General features: G+C 33.8%; 2 protein-coding genes across 3 annotated transcripts; one reads left to right on the forward strand and one right to left on the reverse strand.

The window, feature by feature from the left end:
* Positions 1-3,256: 3,256 nt before the first annotated feature.
* Positions 3,257-17,363, reverse strand: LOC146538751 (uncharacterized). The gene is made up of 8 exons (XM_085185775.1): positions 17,161-17,363; positions 15,478-15,642; positions 14,448-14,681; positions 13,852-13,921; positions 13,025-13,120; positions 12,663-12,793; positions 11,729-11,824; positions 3,257-3,575 (listed from the first exon to the last, which is right to left on the reverse strand). Exons 1-8 carry the CDS (start codon positions 17,286-17,288, stop codon positions 3,503-3,505), a joined length of 993 nt encoding a protein of 330 aa, XP_085041901.1. The 5' UTR covers positions 17,289-17,363; the 3' UTR covers positions 3,257-3,502.
* A 221-nt stretch (positions 17,364-17,584) lies between these two features.
* LOC146538752 (uncharacterized) lies at positions 17,585-20,473 on the forward strand. Of its 2 annotated transcripts, none has more exons than XM_085185463.1 (4): positions 17,585-17,971; positions 18,068-18,646; positions 19,303-19,507; positions 19,790-19,954. In XM_085185463.1, the coding sequence occupies exons 1-4, from the start codon at positions 17,938-17,940 to the stop codon at positions 19,809-19,811; spliced, it is 840 nt and encodes a 279-aa protein (XP_085041589.1). In that variant the 5' UTR covers positions 17,585-17,937; the 3' UTR covers positions 19,812-19,954. The 2 variants fall into 2 exon arrangements, with proteins under 2 accessions (XP_085041589.1, XP_085041588.1); XM_085185462.1 differs by having other exon boundaries at positions 17,589-17,971; positions 19,303-19,461; positions 19,790-20,473.
* The last annotated feature ends 150 nt before the right edge of the window (positions 20,474-20,623 follow it).

Below are 20,623 nucleotides of genomic sequence, written 5' to 3' on the forward strand. Positions count from 1 at the left end.
AATTATTTTGATAGAAAATCGTATAAAAATTAAATAGTAAACGAGTTTTATAATGTTACACGAGAACCTACGAAAATTCAATACGAAATAAATTAATATTTAGTAATTAGCTACTTGTAAATAGTATTGATAATTTTATTAATTATCTTAATATCAAATAATGCGTAAAAAGTATAATCTACATTTATTATGAACTATAGTGTTATATTAAACTATCAATCAATATTAAAAATGAATTTTGATATCTGCACAAAGATCGCCAAACTATCGATTGTTTTGGACTATCGATTGTATGCTAATTCGCGATAGTATTGAATATGATAAGCTTAAGCATAGCTACAAGATGAAATGAAAAGAACAAGAAACATTTTTGTTACATTTCTTTTGTTTTTTCATATTTCGGTGAAAAGAAAGATTACTTAATACCGAAGTATAGTTAGGTACTTCAACTTCGTTTCTAATACTATGATGATTGGTTACTGTAAATGAAAATAGTAAACGATACTATCGCAACTTAGCATGCCAGCGATAGTTCACAATAATCGATAGTATCGATACTATCGATTATTGTTATTTTATTAACGATATTTTAAAACGATATTTTTATTATTTATTTTGTTTGAAAAAATAACTTTTTCATTTTTGGGATTTTTTTTTCTGAATTATATTAGACTTTTATAGAGTACTTAAAACTGTGGTTTCATTTAAAGTGGTGCTGTCAATTCCACCCGTATAGATAGTAAGCTCAAGTAAAGTAATTTATAGAAAGGTGCCGGTGCGTTACTTTCACACGTCTGAACGGAACGACTCTACATAACGCAGGTTGAAGCGTAGGGAGTGAAATTTTGGATATGAAACACACTAGTATGGCTGTCATTCCGCTTAAACATTGTTTTTGTATTTTCAGTTGTTGTTGTTCTTTAATTATGGCGATCCGAGCGTGCCAGTTCAGCACTAATCACTTCGACAATGTCACGTTGAATGGAAAACACACAAAGGAGAGTGTACGGTAAAGAGACAATATTACGCAATAGTAGATGCACGTTAAAAAGAGATCCAGCTAAGATACTGCCACACATTTGTATTTTCAGTCAACTAGTAACTACTAAATGACGGAAAAAACAAAAAAAGACGTGTCCCTCTATTTCTCATTTCCCTTTTTTTTCTCTTCATATTATTACCTTAGATAGCAACAAATTATTTGCAAGATAAAAAACTTTCTGTCTTATTTTTATTTCTACGAATCTTCTCTGTTTATTTTTTATAGATATATCTAAAATGACGGAATTTTTTTTACTAATGGAATGACATTGTTGATGACCTGGAACGATCATTACAGCTTCACAGGGGCGAGTGTAGCTCGCCTCTGCATAGTATACGAGCACAAAGGTTCGCTTAAGAGGGGAGTTAGCGAATGCAAAGGGACTTCTGTCAGTGCTAATAAGAGGAGATTTTCGATCAGAGTAGTGGAACTTTCGAAATGGAAATTGATGTCATAGCCATTATATACAATGAAGCCGATGTTTTAAAAGTATGTGGATGTAGAAAATAAACTAAGTACTTATCTGTATATCTGGTCACCCTACTCTCGGGATAAGTCACGGAGTACCATCAACACGGTACGTGAGGCATCGCGACATACGGACGTACCTGATGCTATATCTGATGGAAGCTGTTTAGAAATTAAGACTAAGGGGAAACAGGTTCAAATTTACTTTTGTTTAAGTGTCAAATAAACATTTTTGTTTTGTTAGTGTCGTTACACTAGTTTTCCTCTGTCCACCTGCTACATGCTGAATAAAACGTGAAAGTGTATACTGTATAAGCAAACTGAATTAAACGTTAGTGAGAAGAAAAAATTTCAAACAATTACCTTTTCTTTTCATATAATTCAAAGAAACAATCTTCAATAACCTAAAATTGTCCAATTCACCTTTGATAGAGGATTCACAAATACATACATACTTTATCTTCCTTTGACCAAATATCCTTGCTTTGTACCCAAAATTCTTTGATCTAACGTTGTTTCTATACAATACCTCCACTAGTTTACCCTCATTCTCATATAAATAGGACATAAAAAACCGGTCAATTCCGAGGCGGAATCGCCCACCGAGGGTTCCGTATCAATTTCTGAATATTAGGTTAACGAGAAAAACAATTTATAAAAGTTAACAAATCTAAATGCAGGCGTTTGCACTCATTTTTGTATGAAATGAACTACTAATATGAGTTAACATTATTATTTTTTATTATGCACATATAAATGTCCTTTTTTCTATATATTGTAAGTTCTCGTCGACTTAGAAATTTCAGTGCTCCAAGAAACTGAAGTAGCGGGCATTTGAGATTGCAGCTTGATTCATTGTCACAATCTTGAGAAAAATGGTCTAGACAGACGGACACACAACTAGACAATCAGTAGGATAGATTTAAAAGTAAAGAGCGCCGGTAGTTTTACTTTTGAATAACGAAACCCTAAAAAATAACGGGATCAACAAAAACACTTTAATAGATTATTCCTGAGAGGTAATTGTTCTTTTGAAATATTATTTTCTTTGGAAAAACTCTGGATAATAGTGGATTTTAGTATTTCGTGAAGACGGTGAAGATTAAAGTGATGTTCAAAGGATATTTTAGTTGGGAAATAAGAAATGAAAGTATTTCAATTAATTATATTGTACATTTTGGGTCAGAAATAAATAAAAAAGGTTATTTTTTAACCATCGAGGCGTAATGTGACAGCGTCTAGCTGTAAATGCGACGGTTGTGAATTCAATTCTCACTCGGGGCAATAAATTATATTAATTTCCTTATTCAGCTTTGGAACCAAGACAAGAGCGGCGCGGCGATACGATCCATTACTTAACTCGCAATATCTCGAGAATTAGGCGTTGCTTCGGGAATGGAGTGTTTTAGCACTTGGTTCCCTCTGCCTACCCTGATAATTAAACAAGTCTCAACGTTGCGTTATGTCAGTTTTTCAAATTTCTAACACACAATCTTTACTTTGACAAAAAACAAATAGCAAGTAACATAACCTAAAAAAATAAAAAGAAAACACCGAGAAATTATACCACCATTTTTTCAAGCAAGTAAAAATTGAAGGGAAGTCATAAAAAAACTTATAACGCACAGTATGACGATATTATTTGCATGATTATGCGGGAACGAGTCATAAACTGTCGTATGAGGCATATATGTAATTTCGCGAGAAATTGTATTGAAATTTTTCAGGCACACTTATAAAAGAAAATGGAAATTTAAGATATATCTACATATTTTATTTTAGTAAGAACCAATAACATTGAAATCTTTTTATCACGTTTTAAAGTTTTATTACACCCAAGGAAACAAAAATAAAAGCGTAGAAACCATCATCATCATCATCATGCATCTCTCCGCCTACCCTCCAAAAGGAGAAATACGCTACGAGAACACAAATAAATACAAGGACAATATTACATTACGTAATAACAATAACAAAATCAAAATAGATAATTCACTTCCGCTTCACCACGTCGCCGGTGGGGGAGTCGATCTTCTCAGATGTTATCTCGTATTGAGTGTCCAATCTGAAATCCAGAATGTCATTGTAATTTTCCTTGTTTTGTACTTGTGTAGCTAGGCCTAATATGCAGGAGGTCATCACACGTTTGATTCTTAATCTATTTTTTATCCTAAGTAAGGAAACATTTTAAAATTATTTTAAATGATTCCATTCTTTCCTTTCTGTCTGTTGTTACAATATACCTTTTATATAAATGATAGGTAAACATTGTGTGTTGAGTCGCGGAAGTTAACACAACCCTTATCCACACTCATACTATCTTACCGCCAACCCAAAAAGTACCTAGAGGCAGAGAGTACCGAACAGGCAACAACTAGTTGAGAAACAATCCAAGTAAGTGTATATCAAGTCAAATATGTGGGAATTACTGAATGCATTAATACGTTTATCGTTCATCGACATTTTGTAGAACCTTGGAATGTATGGAATTGTAGATCGGTATTATACGACGACTAGAATTTACTACTTTAGTTGTTGTACCAAGCTGTAGAATAATAGGTATACTATTGTACTAGATGTAACTATACTATTTATTTGTTAAGATATTTAATCGAACCAACTGGTTCTCTCGCTATGGTAACGAGACTAAGCGCGAGGTTGAGTTCTACTAGTCAAGACGAAGTGCCTCGGAAATTCGGTGGAAATTGGGGAACACAGGTGTAAAAACATAATAAATATTTCAAATTTCCAATTCTGGTTGGACAAACGAACAAACACGAATTTCAACACTCACATATTCACTATGCGCATTACGCATATTTGTCATATTTTTTCTTACATCTCACTTGCTTTAACAATGTTATAAAACAATGCGATTACATTTTCTTTAAAAAAAATCATGTAAGATCAAATATAAAAAAAATTAAGGAAAACATCTGTTTTTTAATTCTCTTCTCGATTCGATTCTCCAATATACTCATTTCCTCGCTCTGGTAACAAGGCAAAGTACTGCGTTAAGATCCACCACTCAACACTCAATGCAGGCGAGCTTTCGGCGGACCACGAAGTCTTTTAACACCAATTCCCTTTTGTCAGCCCAGCATCCAGCAGCAGAAAAAAACTATACTAGATGTTGTTCTATAAAACCTATTAGAATACACATAAAACATATTAAGTTTTATAAAAGTTGTTCACTCCGGTGGTGGTGTTCCCGCGGTGATCGACCGGGTAAATCGAAGGTGACTTGTAGATCGAGCAACGCATGCATTATGCACATCATTATTTATTGAAAAATACCTCTCATTTGACTCCCTCGCTGTATCCCATTGGTGTCGTGTTTCTATGGTATTGTATAAAACATATACCTACATATATTTTAAATAAATATTGTTTTACTTTAAATTCGGAGTCGCGTATTTCGAATGTACTTTTATTTACTATGTGAATAATAGTATACTTTTAAATAAATAGTATCATGTCGTCGTGTGAACGACATGTCATGGCACAAGAGGTCGTTCTCGAGGAAATGAATCATTTAATATTTTCACAACAAACTCACCTTCACGTTGTATCCCGCACACAGCAGGGTAGGTAGAGGGAACCTCGCTTTATGACACTTCGTTCCCCACTTTTCGCAATTCTAGAAGCATTGCGTGTTGAGTGGCGGAACAACGCCGCGCTTTGCCTCGACACCAGAACGAACAAAATGAAAATATAAATTTGAGTAAATATTTCCTTTTCTCGAGTTGGGATCGAACCAACAACCAGTCGTTTTTGCAGCACACTTTGTGCCCCTGCACCACGACTGACCTCAAACTGGACTAAAAAACATGATAATCCAAATAACAACACTCCTACTTAATTTAAGTCAAATTATATGTGTTAGAGAAAAACATAGATTAAGAGCGAGTCGCCCACCGAAGCGATTTCAGGATTGCAAATCGATGTATATATCAATATACACGATGTATATGTCCATACAGATCCATTTCATACAACATGAATCACTTTTCAGATGTTTTTGTAATATAAATATTTCCTTTAGGTATATTATTTAAGTTCTCACTTCGTACTAAACTAACTAACTTTAGGTTCATGGGAAATACCCTATAGGTTTTGATTACGAGGCGAAATTCACACAAAATACAGAAAAAAATCGGTGCATAAATGCTGGTATCTTTTAATTGCGTTGGTTTTTTGTACCTCAAAGAGGTTGTAGAGCTGAATACTTGAATTAATTTCAGCTTATTGCCTCCACGCAATATGGAGGTAAATGGTCTTGACAGATGGAAAGCGCTGCAAATAGCTATAATAATAACAATAATTTATGTTATACCTCTAGTTTCGTGGCGTTGAGTTCTTTTACTCAACATGCCCCATATTGCCCCAAGAATTCGGCACAAAGTGAGGAACAGAAGTGTCTTATTGGAGAACAGAGAACATCAAGTCCACGATTTCTGACTTAGCAGACAAAATCATAAAAAAATATCATCGTAATACATTAAAACTATATTCCGAATCAAATATCTAATAACATTAAATTACCAATTCTATAACTAAAGGAATTTATAAGACACTACTTAGTTTTCATTATTCAGTCACCACCCGGAGTGGAGTCGTTAAACTTATAATTTGTATAATACTATCATATTATACAGTTCGGGATTCGAACCCGTGGCTTTGGGGTAAGAGGGCATTGACTGAGAAATATCTCGAACCATTAAGAATTCCTACGTCAAACTGAAGGTATACGTCACGAAAGTAATGCGTGAAATGCGAATTGCCGAGAATGTCAAATTAAGTGTTAAATAGTGAATAATATATACAATTTTTGTAGAGTAATTTATGGAAGTTGGATGTTTAAGTTAGCTGTATGGTAATTTATATTCTCTAAATACTCTTAGATTTTATTTCACTTTAAAGATTTTTTAGGTTCTTCTTCACATATACGCTACTATATAGTAGCACATATAGGCAGAGGGAACGTAGTCTTAAATCACCCCGTTCTCCTATTTCCGCAAAATTCTCGAAGTATTGCGTGTTTAGTTGCGGAACTCAACGCCGCTCTTTGCTTTATTACCGGAGCGAGGAAAAGAAAATATTACCTTTCATTCCATTCATTTCATAACATTCTAATTCATTCCCCCGAATAGGAATCGAACACTACAACCATCACGTTTATTCTCACACGGCGCCGAATTTCTGTGGCCTATTTTATGTAATTTTCCAATAATCATCATACAAGTAGGTACATAACAAACGCACAATTTACATATACACATTAATTCTCAATTATATTGCCCAATTTCAACCATTCAAAATCGACCACTTTTACCAGTGATCACCAGAATTCAACGTATTTAGCCCAACCCTTTACCCCTACCCCTTAACAGCCCCTACCCCAAAATAATTCCTCTCCAGCATTGCGTATAAATTAAATTTAAACCTAATATTACTGTTTTCATTTCGTATTCAACACGCACAGACTACTTTGGAATACATACACGATGTAACTTTAGAAACAAACTCGATCATACAAGTTTATACTAACAAAGAGAATCTCGAGTTTAGCGGGATCATTTTACCTATTCTGAACTAATACTGATTTTGCGACCCAAAGACTGAATCGTGACCCCTAAAATTGAAGTAATAAGGTTCCGTGGTTAATTTGGTTACACTTAAAGACTAAGGGCTCTGTAAATATCTTTACAAATATTATAAAGCTGAAACTGAAGTTTGTTTGTACGCATTAATCTCAGGAACTAGAACAAATTGAGAAATTCTTTGTCATGGATAGTCCCATTAACTATCTAGGAAGGTCTATAGGCATTGGCTATATACCATCACGTTGATCGTTTTGACGTACTTGCCGTCAGAGTTACTAGTAGTTATTTAAAACACATCGTTCTCCTATGTCTTCCTAGTTTTTAAGACTAACTGTGTTAAGGGGCGGAACTCAACGCCGCCTTTTGGTTATCGGAGTGGAAAAATTAAAATGAATTGAACATAATCACCACTATTCAGCTGACAGTCTTACACTACTCCTCAGTTATTTTATAACGCGGGCGGAGCCGCAGCCAAAGACTAGTACTAAACACACGCTCTTTCATAGTTTCCCCTTTGATTAGAAGACATTTGCAGTCTGTGAAGCGAATAGATTGAAAGGCTTCGGGAGAATTATAATTTAATGGTCACCCAACCCTGAGTCAATTGGGAAGAGTTGACAACTTGTGGACTGGAACGGTCAGGTCGATTATTAACATCAAAAAGCTTTTAGAGTATTCGCTGTATTAAACCGATGAATGGTTTTAAAAAAAAGGTTAACTTGGATAGATTTGGTATCGATTTTCTAAAGAATTTATAATTGGTAAACTTTATCAAATGGATTCTTTCTAACAATCCACTTGAAAGCCTCTTTTACTAAACCAGATAATTTAAATAACAAGAGATATCCTCCTTTATTAAATTAAAACCCATAACTCAGCTCAATCGGTTGAAGATATCTACTTCAAAATTGAGCTCAAAGATTTCACCCGAACCCACATACATACATTGCAAGTTAAATAAAAGCTTTTAATAACTGGTAATTAAAAACCTCCAACGCAGAAAGCTTTAGAAAATAAAAAGCAATTCCAAAAGAGCTGATAATCTTCAAACCGCTGGACAGATTTTTTTTTAATCATAGTTAAGAACACTCTCACTCATAAGCCATCTTTAAGACACTAGGTTTTTGTACCTACCCTGCTATATACGAAAAATAGAGTAAAGGAATAATTTAATAAGCATGTTATTACGAAAGACTTTTCCTGCCCCAACTACTCTTAATTCGCGCTATTCATCACTATGAAAGTCTTTTAGCGGTACTGAGGACAACCATTGTATTGTTGGTTATTATACGTCAACTGTAATTATTTTTTGTGTTACAAAAGTATTGCATTTTAAATGATATTCATTTTTAGTATATATTAAAGATTCTTTCGAGCAATATAATATTATGTACAAAGTACAGCGTTAGGTTCCGCGATTGGGCACAATGTTTTGACATAAATTAAGAAGTTTTTTTTTGATTGCCGCTTAAGAAAATCCAATATTAAATATGTTCATACCTCGCTCTAGTAACGAGACAGAGAGCGGCGGCGAGTTCCGCCACTCAACAAGTATTGCTTCCGAAATTGGGCAGAAAGTGAGAAAACGGAGTCATAACCTTATAACAGTGTCTTAACACTAGGATCTCTCTGTCCTGCCTGCTATGTGCGGGATACAAATACGTTTACGTTTAATAAGTAAATATGTTTTTTTTTTCAGAAATGTCCAGCGGTCGTTCAACTGTTATTACACCTGGAATACTCAGCCTTTCCAGGTTTGACGTTTATTAAAAAAAATATAATATATTTTATAACGTAAAATTTGAAAATAAATTAATAAAGAAAAACCGACTTCTAACAACGGACTAAAAAGTGAAAAATAATTTTACAAAGATTTTATAATTTTGAAGTCTCCTACAAAGTATTACTTAGTAACCTGTACACATCCATATAAAAATGGATATAAAGCGAAAGCCACAAAAGCTCTAACCCTTCTGTAATACATGAAACATTACAATACACTTCTATTCATGGAATATCAAACAAAGCCAAATAAAAACTCATGGGAATCAAAGAACTGCACACGTGCATTACAAAAAGGTGATAATAAAAAGATTATTTCATAGTGCGTTGACCTGATATGTAATGTAGAGGGGAAATGAACTTTGGACTTTGTGAATCATTTTTTATCCTTACTTAGCCATTTAGCCATTTTTTATAGAGTAAGCAGAAAGAAATTAGTGTTTATACACTCCGTTATACAAAAAAAATCATATATTACGTGGTAGCATGACTCTACGTCGCGTTTTTTACCAAAGTGGGAAAATTAAAATAATATTAATCTATACTAATATAATAAAGCGGAAGAGTTTGTTTGTTTCTTTGTTTGTTTGAACGCTAAGATCTCTGGATCTACTGGTCCGATTTACTATGTTTTTGTTTTGTATGAAAGCTGCATTCTTCAGAAGTGCTATAGGCTATATAACATTACATTACACATATATACTAATATATTAAAATACTTTCTAATTTGACATGCAATTTATTCTGCCATGTTAATAACAACCGTCGTCGCTACGCGACCGCGTTCGTTACCGCGTCATTTTGATATTCATCCTTATGAAAATAAATATAATAGTCACTTTTACCATTTCATCTAGATTGAAATTATATTTCTATAGAAATTATATTCTTATATTTTAAGCAGGCGTAGCCGCGTCCGGGTCCGCTAGTTAAATATACTCATTGTACTAACAAAAAGGACGAACGACCTTGAATGGCCTGAACAGATCTTCATAAATCGTAATTTTTTTTACAAAACAAAATCCGATCAAAAGCCACAATGCCGTATACAGAAAAAATGTCTCTCTTTTACGTCTGGGATTAAATGTCACCTCTGCCTCCAAGTGGACCCGAACCCACAACCATCGCGATGATATCGAGACAGAGGCAGCACTGTGCCACGATGTATAAATGGGGATATAGCGAAATCAGTATAAAATATTAATTTCAATACAATAGAATTCTTAAGGAACAAAAAACTCATGAGAATTAAAAGGAGCACGTGCAGCGTAAGAAAGGTATCGACGATAATGTAAAACATTGTTTTATAGTTCATTGACCTGATATGTCATATTGAAGTACTAGCGACCCTCTTGCGGCTTCGCCCGCTTTAACTACTGGATTATTCATGTAATGTATGTTTGCAAAGCACTTAAGATAATGTGAAAATTAATTAAACCCTAATGCAACCCGCATTTTTGTAGTTTCAATAAGGATTTTCCAATTGTTTTACACAGCAAGGATTTTTTAGTAGGTACCGTAATTTTAAATCTGTGCTATTAATCTTTTCAAGTACTTATTAAAATATATTTAAATGACTATTTTTAGATAGTTAAATGACTATTTTTACGGAAGAAATTATAAACAAAAACCTACCTACTAATAACTACTACAAAAAATGTGAAACCAAATATATCGCGCTTAAATAATACATTCAACTCCAATTATCCAATACGTGCAAACGCATCTAACTAAATCTTCGTTGCTATAGAGGCAGCCGGGTTTTTTTTTTCGAGCTTGTGGTTAATGCTGAAGGGGGTATTCTGTCCCTGATGAAAAGCAAGCACGACGTGGCTGCCTGTGAGGAAAATTAAATAGAATGCATGGGCCGGGAATCGAACCCGGGCCGCCCGCGTGGCATGCGAGCATTCTACCACTGAACCACCGATGCGTGTAAGGCAAGCGGGCACGGCGGCAAGGATTTTTCGCAGCAAGGATTTTTTTGATATTATAACAACTTCTAAAGTACTTATTAAAATGAAAAACAGTAAAAGACAGTTTTGGTCTACATTAAATGGCCAACGTAACAAATGTACTTATTTATATGCTGAGAGTAAGGGATAAGTGAAACTTGAGTAACATACAGCTGATGTGTCAACTACGGGATGTGTCAACAATTAAATGCGTTTTTCTGTAAAACTATTCGCAATTTCGAAATATTATAAAAAGCAAATTTTATTTTCGTTTAACGTAGAAAATTAATAAAGTATTTTAAAGGATAAGGATTAATACCATTATGGAAAAATATCCCTCACAATAAAAAATATATTGAAATTATTATTTTTAGACAGAAAAATGATCACTACGCGTTATTCTTAAAAGATACGAATATGCTCTCGCGGACTTTTTTGTGGATCTTATTAAGAGGAACAATACTACAGTTCATTTTTTTCATGTAGTACTTACCATTAGAGCAGCGCGTGCGCGAAAATGTCTCAACGGGTAGGACTTTATACACATTTATCGTATTTATGTTAATTTACATAAGAATTTACAAATAATAAACTATATATAAACCTTCTACGAAAAACACTCGACTTAATGGTGAAGACCGCATCAAAATCCGTTGGGTGGTTTAGAAGAAGAGTTAGAAACAACAGACAGACACGAAAAGCGACTTTGTTTTATAAGATATAGGATAACTACACGCAGTTTTTAGAGAAATGGTGTTGACAGATGGACAACAAAGTAATCCCATAGGAGTTTATATGAAGAATGTGGCGGTACTCAACACCGGGCTTTGCCTCAACACTAGAACAAAAAAACATTATCTAACTATTAAACCATTTACCTGAGATTTCTAAGTCGACAGTCCGATATCATGCTGATGCGTGATCTGGAACCGTCGTCCAATGGCGGCAGTGTCGCTTTAGATCTTCCGAAAACACTGAAACAAATTATTTAATACATGAAAATACACGAGAACATAATAAATGATTATTTTCTAGAGGCCCTCAGTGCACAGTGAGCATGGGTAGGTAAACATGGGTAGGAGGGCAGAGTAGTCCGTGCCCACTCCAGTACAGTCTGTGCCTAGTCCAGAAATTTTACTTATAAAAAATGTATCCTGTAAAATTTAAAAAGTACCTTCACACGAATAGATCTGTTCAAAACGAACAAACGGTATTCGCGAAAAAAAGGAACGAGACTATTATTGATATCAGGCCCTTTGCCTTTTATGATGCGTAAGAAAAAGGTAATAAGAATTTATTATAGGAATATAAAATATATACATAATCTAAAATGTAAATTTAGTATTAACTCTACTGACCAATTACGCCATGATTTATTACTGTATTCATTTTTACCTTTAGTGTCAAAGTATTATGCTATTCACTTTCCGATAATTTTAGATACATTATTTATTTTTATTTTATTTTATTTATTTCTTCACGCTGTATCCCGCATACAGACTTACCGCTTATCGCATACTTTAAGACATTCCATTCCCATTGAGACCAACTGTCTCAATACTTTATCTACCAAGGCAAGAATTGCAATATACAAGTTAGGGACCAAACCCGCAACCAACGCATGTGCAATACATAATATATATACATAATATACATATTTAAAACAATATAAATATATACAAAATGGTCGCCGAGCCATGGCCGCCCTGAAGTTAGTGTGTTTAAACTTTTGAGCATCAAGTAATAAAAATTGCTATTACATGCTATTGTAGCTAATGTCGAGGAGGCCACGACTCATCGGCCGTAGCGTACCTAGTTTTACTGAAAAGCTTGCTTTTATCCGTAAACCGCCGTTTAGGTCGCTTGTCCACCGCCGAGTCGCCCGCGCCTTCTAAGGAGCCGTGTAAAGGACTTGAGGTCTTTAAGGCGCTCAATGAGGACTCCTATATTATTGATGTTCTTAAATATTACTTATAAACAATATCTAGGTTCAATTTTGATTTAGGGGAATGCTTGGCTAATAAAACGATATTTGCTGCCATAACACAATGTCTTAACCAATAAATGTTGAAAAATAAAAAGAGTTCATTTCCGAAGTGGAAATTGAACCTACAACACTATTTCTAATTTTCAATTTTAGACAAAATTTATAAAAAAAGAAATGATCAACTCACTTTAACAGAAACCTCTCCCGGACTGTAAGTAGTTACCTTCTCGAGTACTTCACTCTCAGTACCAATGTTACCTAGTGTACTGGACGACTCGGATTCCTGTTTATGAGACATTATTTAAATAAAAATAAATATGTAGATTTTTTTTATTAAAAACGTATATTTGTTTTTTATCTTCATGCTGTGTCCCGCTGTATCCGGTTCGAACTTAGAACCCAGAGCGTGGAAGTGAAATAATTATTAAATGACTAGCGGACGCGCGCAGCTTCGCTTGCGAATTTAGGGGTGAATTCTAATAACCCATGAAACATGTATTCGATGAAATATTTTTAAGAGTCTAAATTTGAAATTTTATAAAAATCGGTGGCGATTTAAAGATTTTTCCATACAAACTTTCAACCCCTTATTTGCACCCTTAGGGGGTGAATTCTAGAAAACCATGAAATACGTATTCAATTAATTACTTTTAAAAATCTAAATTTCAAATTTTATAAGAATCGGTGCCGATTTTATTTTTTTTCCATACAAACTTTGAGCCCCTATTTTACCCCTTTAGAGTTAAAATTTTTCAAAATCTCTTCTTAGTGGATGTCCAGATTATGAAAGTAAACATCTGTCCAAATTTCACGTTTCTACGCACAGCGGTTACGGCTGTGCGTGCGTCTTACCTCAGTCAGTGAGGACAAGTCCTTTTATATATATAGAAGATTAATCTCGTCGAGTAGGAATTGACTCACTATTTTTTTTTTCAGCAGGAACAAATAGTAAACGTAATGTCTACTACTTTACTTATTTTATACTATCAATAAACAAACACATTGTCAACTAACATAAGTAATTGTCTTAGTGGAACCTTCTGAAGCCTCTGTCTCTATATAAATACTGACTTTACCAGGAAACCTATGGAAAAATATCAGCTTCACGTTGCATCCCGCATACAGCACGGTAGGCAGAGGGAACCTAGTGTTAAGAGGCGCCGTTCCCTACGAAACTAAAAATTTTGAATATACATGTAAAGTAACTTTCAGGGGATCTTTATTTAATACAAGCGACCTACTCGCGGCTTTGCCTGCCCGAACTACATAATTATTTATATACTAATCTGAATTAACTTCATGGTTCATCTTAATATTGGAACATTATGATTGAAAACTAAAGTTTCAGCTAATTTAATAGAGTTTTTGTAGATTTTTGAACGAAAACATTATATTGATTAAACTTTTTTATTTACGAATCGATTGAAATGAAACAATCACTAAATGTAAAGGGAAGTTTGTCATAATAGTGAAACTGCATATAAATCAGACCGGTAACGGAGAGCTGTAGCACTAGTTTCCCTCAGCATGTTATGCTGAAACAGTGCTAAGTTCAAAAAACTTTAAATTAAAAGATACACAAAAAATAATAACTAAAGCAAAACAAATACCAATATTCCTTAGAAATTTCATCCACTACTGGCATATCCAACGACGTCGAGCTCGACCATCGCTTCAAAGGCTCCTGGTCATCCTCCTCAAGGATCACTAGGTCTTGTTGACACCAAGTGTCCTTTGGTGAAGGGTCTGGTGGAACATCTGGAGTCCAAGATTCTGCACGTTTTGGGATATAGCATGGTGGAAATGCGGAAGGTTCTTCACCAGGATCGTGGCGGAAGAAATTCCTTGGGAATTGATATGTATAGAAAATCGCTGTTGATATATTTAATATTGAAACATATGCAAAATCACAGAATAATTTATACAAAAGTGAATTCGAAAAATCTTAATGGTACCGACGTTGTAAGACGACAGCGAAACGGAGGTAATACAGAAAAAGAATGAAAGAAAGATGAATGTCACGGAGATGCGATCTCTTCGCATATCCTAATATGCAAGAAGAACGTGGTCAGCTGGTTTGGGCACGTCTAACGAATGAGTAACGAAAGATTTCCAAACAAGATTTATTATGGAAAAGCTAGCGGTAAAAGCGGTAGGGGGAGACCTCGATTGACTTTCGAACACACAGTATTAAAGATACCGGAGGAAGGTCACGCATGAAAATCCCCCGGAGGGTGTAGGGTGTATATAAAGAGGTTGATGACAGAGGACGAGGTGAAAGAGGTATGTAGAGACTGTAGCGTTTGGCGCTCCGTTCTCTCTGACTATCCCACTAGGGATGTAGCGTGAAGCTAAGTTAAGTTTAAAAAAAATCTTAATAACATATCAATTATGTATCTATAGTTACTTCCCGGAATTAGTAGGAGGTAGTAGGATTCTCTGGAATAGAAGAAGTGAAGATAATAGTGATGTGTTTCTACATTTTCTTAGGCCCAAAACTTTGGAAAAGGGTAAAGATAGAAAAATAATAAATCAAGTCATCAATTTTTAGAATCTGACTTACTTCTCATTATACCTCATACGAAACATCAAACATCGGGTCGTACAAATGTAGCTTATTTCATATTTAAGAATACTTACCAATTAATTAATTTAAGCCACGCTTCAGAAGCACAATACGCTGTAAACAAAACATTCTGCCGTTTCATATAATTTTCGTAACATATTCTCATTGCCTCTTCAATTATGTCCTCGCGAATATCTAATATTACGAGCTCGTTTTCCTCCTTTTGGTAAATTTCTGCCCTGAACATGCCAAAGGACAAGTAACAAATAACGTACACGTGGTCGTTTAATGTTTATATATCTACCTACCTATAATAGAATTGCAACTGATCATTGTTTGTACGTGGAAGATATATGAGAAAACGTAATATAGGGAGATTATATTCGATTCCGCGAAGGTCTTAACACTGACCGCCAGTACAATGGAGTGGCGTAATTATAGAGTGGCAAGTGGGTAAAATGACACGATGCTGCAGTCAGAAGTCAGAAGCCCCCAGTCAGAGCAGAATGCCAACTCCCAATATTGACTATTACAAATTAAGTAAAAAAAAATGTTAATGGCCCGTTATTTGATCTTTGAGGATGTGATTAACCCTTTTGCTGACTAGAATCTTCGAAGCAAAATTGTGTACTTAAACTACAGTTGTGATTTCAGTTCAATATATACCTACTATAGGTTTAACCTTTAATTTAATTTAAAGTGAATTAATAGACAATCAACTTCACGCTGTATCCCGCACACAGCAGTGTAGGCAGAGCAAACCTAGTGTTAAGACACTCCGTTCCCCACTTTCCGCAGAATTCTGGAGGCATTGCACGTTGAGTGGCGCAACTCAACGCTGCGCTGTGTCTCGACACCAGCGCGAAGAAATGATGTTTTTTTCGACTTGGATGGCCTTAACAGCGTCACCAGGCAGGGAAGGGCGAGAGAAGACCATCTCTCCTGTAGAAAAAGTATAAACTTTGATGGAAGCTCGTGAAGGGTAGTAAGAAGAAACGAAAATATAAATTTAAATAAATATTTCATTTTCCGGAGTGGGCATCGAAACCACAAGTCGTGTTTACAGTCACAGTTTGTGCCACTGCGCCACAACTGGTCTCTAAATTTAGTGTTATGCAGTTTAGTTACGCCTTTCATCATTTACAATTAACGCCATATAAACATCAATTTAGAGTAAATTGAAGCTGAGAAAATATCTGATTCAAAATGACCTGACCGAACCGCACGGTGCAGGTGTCGGGGCTTGGTTACGAAATTATCAACCTATGTCTACTACTGTGTTCTTTTTTGGCTTATTTAGGCTAATATTTTCTTAATAATCCTATTAAAAAGTGAAAATAATTTCATAAATATATTTAACAAATATTCGTACAGTTCAAGTGGCCGAAACCGCATGGGTCCGCTATATTTTTAATAAATATAATATTAGATAATCCTGTGGTAAATTTGAAAAGCAGTATTGTATGAAGAACACAAAACATTTACGGCATTACTTAATATTTGTACAACTGAAGCAAAACAGCTTCACGCATTTTCGTGGTATTTTTTTCTAGTGTCAAGATAATCCGTTCCCCACGCACGAATGATTCGTCAATTTTTAAGACATTTTATGTTAAGTAGCGGAACTCATCGCCGTCCTTTGTTTCAATACCAGAGCAATTTCCCCGAGTGGGAATTGAAACCAGAACCTTCGCGTTTTCACGCTGTGCCGCTGCGTCACGACAACGGCCTGTACAAATAAATAATTATATACATACCACGTTCGTTCAGAGATATCCTTTGGTAAAGCCAGCAAAGTCCTTTGATCATTAGAAAGCTGTAACTTTTTACCTCTTCTGGATAACTTATATTTTTCATTTCTTGAAGGACTTTTGTTACTTGTCATTTTTAATTAAGTTTTCTTTAGTTTAATTTGTTATTATTTTTGTATACTGATTTGACAATTCGTATTTTGATATACTTTTTTTATTTAATACGTTCGTTATACTTTGCTATGGTTTTATTTCTTTCAGTATTAATAAATACTTTAAAAAAAATAAGTAGATTATAAAATAGATTGATGTATCATTTTTCGTTAAAATAATAAATAATAATAATAATAATAATAATACGTTTATCTACATGCCTCTACCAATCTAGATAATGCTTTTATCAATTTTAGATTTGTCGCCTAGGCAATCACTAATAAGTGCGTCAACATAGTACAAACAAATATAATTAATAAATTCAATAATATAATATTAAACTCTTTGTTTATATTTTTATAGTGAGATATAAAAAATAAAACTGGCCACAAGCAATTTTGTCTATGACGCAGCAGATTTGACAGTTTTTTAAAAATTAAGTGACAAAAAAGAAACGAAAATTACCTTTTAATTTGTAATTAAATTAAATTTCACATTGAATATCTGATTATACAGAACAAAATGAAAGAATCTCGTTACATTTAAAGTGCCTAGTTAGTTTTATATAAAATGGACGCTAAATGATGAGTGTATATTTTTTGTATTTAGTGTTTATTATTATCAGTTAGCATGTATACGTTAAAAGGCATATTTCCTGAGCCAAGTAAGTTATTGCTATATTTAAGATATATAAAAGCTTTCTAAATCTCTTCCATTTAAAATGGAGGCCGTTTAATGTATTATTTACTTAATGTTATAGAAAAGGAACAGAAAAAGAATTTTATTAAAGAAAACATGAAACAATTGAAATCATTACCAGGAAAGTCGTCGAAAGACCCGAAATTAACCTTAAAGAATCATTCAACACGACTTTCTACACCAGTAACACAAGTCAAATCCTCACCATCCAACAAAAGCGGCAAAGTTTCACTGAATGTCGGCAAAACATGTTCACTAAATTCCCGTAAGAAGAATGATATGAATGTAAAGAAGGGCGATATGGCGGAGTTTTTGAGACGAAAAGAAATGAGACACGTTCAACAGCCAGAGGAATCATCAGAAGAAGATGTAAAATCTTCAGAATCATCTGGACGTTTGCGAGATATAGGATGTCAGACTATAGAATCAAATTTGGCACAAAAATTAACAGAAAGTACTAAGCTAACTATGTTATATTCAAAGGAAGACGATGAAAGTAAGAAAGCCAGTGGAGACTCGAGGAGTCAAAGGTGTCCATATCCTCCGTCACCAAGACCGTATGATATGATGGATGAAAGGAATCGGAGTCGGTTGAATTCTATCTTGGAGAGACGGGACAAGGATCCATATTTACCTGCAGGTAAAAGATTTTTACTGAGATATATTTAATAGAGTAATAATTTTAAATTGTGTCTTTAAAATAAATAAATAAATATGTAAATTAACATTTTTAATTTTCATTTAAAAACATGAAACTGAACAAAACATTCTAGCCCCTGCCCTCATGTAATTAATATATTTTTTTGTACATTTTACAATTTTCAAAGCCAGTATATTTTCTGACCAGTCATAGCACAGGGGCTCATAATTGCAAATGTAAACCTGACAGGTTCTAGGTTCAATTCCCACTTGATAAAATTAGATATTTAGTATTTTCATTTCCTCACTGGTAACTAAAAAAAAATGTGGCATTCAGTTCTGCCACTCAACACCCAATACCTCCAGAATTCAATGGAAAGCAGAAGTGTCTTAATGGTAAGTGAGTGTGTTAATACTCTGGGATACAATGTAAAGCTAAAAAAATATTTGTATTTTTGGGGAAATTCAAACAAAAACATGTTGTATTTAGTGACCTTATGGAAACTGAGATAATAAGCATATCAAATTCTTTCTCTTTTAAATGAATAACAAAATAAACAAAAATTAATTAATTATAGGCCACTGCAGTTTTCATAATGTTTTTTCACATGCTGCCTGGATTTTGTATAAAATATCCATAATATTCGCAATTTACAGGTTACCAAAAAGGTGTTCTACCAAAGTACCTTAGAGATAAGAAGGAGAGTGCCAAAGAGGTTGAAGAACCAAAAGCTGATGATGACCAGGCATGTCCTGATGGACATGTGACATTACCTGACAACGAGAGGAAGGAAACACTGAGAATGCTTAGAAATAGTAAGAAAAATCGCGACAATGCTCCTTTTATGCTTCACTTGAAATGGTGATCACCACTTTAAATGATGAAACCATAATGTGTGATTTATCAGCTGGATTATATTTCCTCTTAGTAAGATAAGGCATATATTATGTGGGATAGTTAATTTACAAAAATTATGTGGAATTTTGCAGAAAACAAATAATATAATTTAAAAAAAAATACTAATATTGAGATTGTATAAAAATATATATTTTTTTAAGTTTAGTATGCAAGGATTTATAGAATAGGAATTCAAATTAAATTATTTTCTTTATATGAATTTACTAATACTTGTTATTTACACAGGTTTTGCAGAACTAGTGAGTGAACTAAACAAAATGCCCGTCAAAACCGACACTCTCAGAATGAGAAATCGTAAAATGGAATTGGAAAAACAACTTGCTAAACTAGAGGAGGGGATCAAAGTATTCTCCAGACCTAAAGTATTTGTTAAGATTGGAGAATAAAAGACAGGTTTTATTTTCCCCAAATATATTGAATTTTGGTTTTGACAAACATTTTTGAAAGTGTTGCTAATGCTAATTTCAGAATTGACTACAGAAGAAATTGAAATGTGGTATGATCGAATTGAATTTTCTTTATTTAAAAAAATCCATATTGAGGATAAAATATATTAAACTATACTTTCTATACCTTGAATATGAATATTTTTGCTACAACTAAACTTAGACAAAAGTGATTGAAAAATATTTTTTGCCTAAACTTCAAGTGACTAAACTAAAATGCATTTAGTATAATTTTGTTTCGGTAAAGTTTTATAATTAATGAAATTAGTGGTGAATTTAACTTTTCTTTCACTAACATCCGTCCAAAAAAGTTGAAGTAAATTCTTGTGATATAACTACTAGAATATTATAGAATAGTTGTAATTTTGTCTTATATATATATATAAAATATGTTTAAAATAATATATTTGTATGATTTACAGTGGTTCTATCTTTTGGAATTTTAAATATATTCATATAGTGATTGAATGTTTTTATTTAATAGTCCCTTTCGTTGGATTTTTCGTTTTTTTTTCAACTTTTTGTCAAATGTAATTTTTTAAAAGCTTCATGCTGTATACCAAACACATGCAGGCAAAGTGAACCTCTATTTAAGACTCCCTGTTTCCCATTT

This window comes from Heliconius melpomene, chromosome 5 (assembly GCF_056956725.1).
Source record: "Heliconius melpomene rosina isolate 202511_hmr_F chromosome 5, ASM5695672v1, whole genome shotgun sequence".
Taxonomy (NCBI): domain Eukaryota; kingdom Metazoa; phylum Arthropoda; class Insecta; order Lepidoptera; family Nymphalidae; genus Heliconius; species Heliconius melpomene.